At 34.1% G+C, this 3,902-nt stretch overlaps 1 protein-coding gene across 1 annotated transcript; it reads left to right on the forward strand.

The window, feature by feature from the left end:
- Positions 1 to 352: 352 nt before the first annotated feature.
- Positions 353 to 3,446, forward strand: LOC133334490 (neuropeptide CCHamide-1 receptor-like; the record flags this gene model as incomplete). Its single annotated transcript, XM_061542785.1, has 4 exons — positions 353 to 516; positions 2,708 to 2,934; positions 3,029 to 3,129; positions 3,234 to 3,446. Coding segments are annotated over exons 1-4 (702 nt in total), but the record flags the coding sequence as incomplete, so codon positions are not given.
- Positions 3,447 to 3,902: the final 456 nt, after the last annotated feature.

The following is a 3,902-nucleotide window of genomic DNA, read 5'->3' on the forward strand; positions in this document are numbered from 1 at the left end:
CACCATGGGCTCAAATGCTGGAAATGACACAGTAGTTTGGAATCCACAACCGAATGTTACACTTTTGAGCACACTTATGAATACCATACATTCCAACGACATATTTTCAACAGTCACATCTGCCACCCCACCACCTGTATCGGTGACCTCAATGGACTACAACAATGACCATTTTACCACAGCACCTGCCCTCACCAGCACACACCAGTTTATGCAAAATAGCAATAACTTAAGTTCTGCTGCGACGGCAGCGATGACAGCAGCGGCCAGTATAGTTAATACTACCATTGCGACGCTCAACACCTCAGCAACAGCGTTGGCCACAAATTTGAGTACCAACGAAATTGGTGGCATCATGAATGCCACCGAAACCCCATATGTACCGTATGTAATGCGACCAGAAACCTACATTGTTCCAGTGCTCTTTGCTTTCATCTTCATTGTCGGTGTCCTGGGCAACGGTACACTTATTATTGTCTTCTTAACGGTGCGTCAAATGAGAAATGTGCCCAACACGTAAGTATTAAAATTTCAGATGTGGTAATTTTAATACAAAGCCTCTTTTAGTACTTTAACAAATACATAGTATAATCCTCCATACAATTAAACTCCTACATAGTTTCTAAGAATATTATGTCCCACGATATTTCCTTCATCACAATACAATCTGGGAATAAAGCACAGGCTTGTGGTTAATTTAAAGTTAAATCGAATTTATACATTCTACTTTTGTAGCTGCTAGCCCCCAAAACCAGTGGGAATATAGAGAAAATTTAAAATAGTAGGAACACTATTTGAGGCCGTCATAAATTGATGTGATGTTTCGATGTAAGCTAGCATATAAACTTTAAATTGTGGTAAAATGTTTCGCATGAAATACACCACGACCACAATCACATCATAGAACATTGACATGAAAGATATTCGAAAAGAGACTGTCATCATCTGTAAAAAACAATTGTCAAAATTTATAGACAGTTATAGGAAAACTATTTGAACTTTTTGCTACTACTACATTTTCTACGAATATCTCAATTCATGACAGCTCGGCAGCACAGTGGGATAAAACGCAATTATAGATGTAGAAGAAAAAATGTTGAATGGAGGTATGAAACATTAGAACAGTGTTAAATTATAGTGTTGGCTGCTTTTAATGGCATAACAAATAATTCGATATAATTAGTCAGAACGGAGTAACGGTGCATTTATTATGGCTGCTGTTTACCGCGTTTGCAATGAAAATTGTCAGCTATAAAATTCTGATATTATGTAATTAAATTAAATTTTAATTTAGATTTGACTAATTATTCGTAATGCTAATTTTAAAATATTTTTGTAATAAAAAAATAGGTTTAATAAAAAAATAGGTTAAATGACACCGAGGGACAGTGATGTTTTTAATTTCTATATTTTTTGTCTCTAATAAGTTGAGACATTTTTCTACGACTTTTTGCGATGCCTGGAGATTTTCCAAATTTAAGGGAATATATCAATTTTACGCACGAGTTCTTTTTAATGCTTCACTCTAAAAATAACTGATCAGAAATCATCAAATCATATGATATTCTGTAACCAATTCCAGGGTTACAGAATATCATATTAGAAAATATTAATTAAAAAAATTCCGGCCTAGTGGAACAATAAATAAAAAAGCGAAATTTCTCTTTAAAATATGTATATCAGTACCAAAATACCGAAAGTTGGGCGGAACATTTATATAGTAGGTGTTAACGCCAAGGTTAACTATGCTGGTCACCCTATTTTCTATTTTACACTGGTTGTTTTCTTTTTTCTCATTGTCAATAAAAACACTTCTATTCTAACCAGCAAACACACCTGTCAGTGGTAAGATTCGTTTCCAAATTCTATACCAAATGTTGTTCAATAAAATTCCACCATTTGGAAAATTCCTATTCTAAAACCCTTGTTTTTCTTTCTTTGGTTTTTTCATAACTATTCCGAGGAGAAATTATTCAAGAGAATATACTCCAAAACCCCAAAATGCCTAATTATATACATTACGGTCTGTTTGCAATATCAAAGTAATAGCAATGACCGTGCACATTTTCAAAGCTCTCTTTTAAGTCGTGGAATGAAAAATTTAAGTCGTGGAAAGTAATGCAAAAAATTAAAAAATAAATAAAATTAACAAATATATTCATAAATAAAGTAAAATTTGCATTTATATTACTATTCTTATAAAATTATAATAATAAACATACAATAGATTGACTTTATTTTTTTGGATTTATCCCACTGTGCGCACTACATTTTGACATATTGTTTGTAGCTATTGAACTATGTGTCGTATACGTTATGTTGCAATTACGTATACTCAACGGTGGTAAATCCGTCCGTCTGGCTGGCTGGTGCGCACGATAACTAACGAAGGGAATAATCGATCTCATCCAAACTTTGCACATCTTAACATTTATTCCAAACTTAGTTTAAGATCGAACATTGTGAATATCGGTTCACTCCTCACCCATTAAGAGCTTAAAGTTAAACTGTATCATGATCTTTGGCGTTTTCGAACTACATCAACGTTTGGTTGCATGTATGGTTATGTTGAATATCTTATTCGTCGTTCGTTGCATTGTGCAAATGTGTTAGGTAGAAAATACACTGTACAATATTACATGATTTAATATGAATTTTACTATTTACAACATGCATAGTGGTTGTTTACATTTTTCGAATTTTGCAGATATATTTTCTCTTTGGCTTTGGCAGATTTACTAGTGATTGTTACAACAGTTCCACTAACATCAACAGTTTACACTGTGGATTCATGGCCTTGGGGCAGTTTACTATGTACAATGTCGGAGTTTTTTAAAGATGTATCCATTGGTGTATCTGTCTTTACACTGACGGCTTTGTCGGGCGATCGCTACTTTGCCATTGTTGATCCCTTGAGGAAATTTCATGCTCACGGTAAGCATACAACTAAATACAGGTTTGCATTTAAAATTTTCTGAATTAATTTTTTAATCTCAACCCACACGGACAAAACAAACACATTAAGCAGGCGGAAAGCGAGCAACACGCATGACAATAGCCATTGCCTTATCAATATGGCTTTTAGCCATAATCTGCGGTCTGCCGGCATTAATTGGAACATACATTAAGGTAAGATAATGTAAAATAATATATAAAATAATTTTTAAATTTAGTTCTATAAATTATCCTCATACCTCATCGCCTAACCGTAAATGATTGTCATTTTATTGCAGGTAGTCGTTGTTAATAGCAACAAATCGTTTTCTCTGTGCTATCCATTTCCCGAGGAATGGGGCTGGGAGTATGCCAAACTGATGGTATTGCTGCGTTTCCTAGTCTATTATGCCATACCACTGGTTATAATTGGAGTTTTTTATATCCTGATAGCACGACATCTAATGTATGCGGCAAATGTTCCTGGCGAAATGCAAGGCGCTGTTCGGCAGGTAAATATTTGCTACATTGGTTTTGGTGAGGGAGGCCGTATTATTCGGCAACAATTTGTATCAGCCTGGAGGTTACCACCCATCACATTATTAATCATTCTTTATACACATGCATATATACCCAGCACAATTATTTGCTATCTTTGTATACCATTCTCATTCTAAATTTAAATGTGGAGAAAGTGAATAAAATATATTTTAATATTAAATGAGCTGGCATTTATAAAAGAACAACGCCAAAGGGGAAGAGATTGTGCGTAAATTGGCACAAGTTATGAATTATGTAAAATAATATACTTACATATAGCAGGAGGGCAGCGTTTGAATGATCTCAGTTTTCAAATCAAATATGAATAAAACATTAAGAAACAATTTTAAATTCCGCGGGCGGAACCTTTTTTACAACCTTTATCATAGATAAACTGACATTTATTTATTATTTTCAAACCTTTGTTA

The sequence above is a fragment of the Musca vetustissima genome, unplaced genomic scaffold, assembly GCF_032173495.1.
Source record: "Musca vetustissima isolate MV318-11 ecotype Yass unplaced genomic scaffold, APGP_CSIRO_Mvet_v1 utg233358, whole genome shotgun sequence".
Classification (NCBI taxonomy): Eukaryota; Metazoa; Arthropoda; class Insecta; order Diptera; family Muscidae; genus Musca; species Musca vetustissima.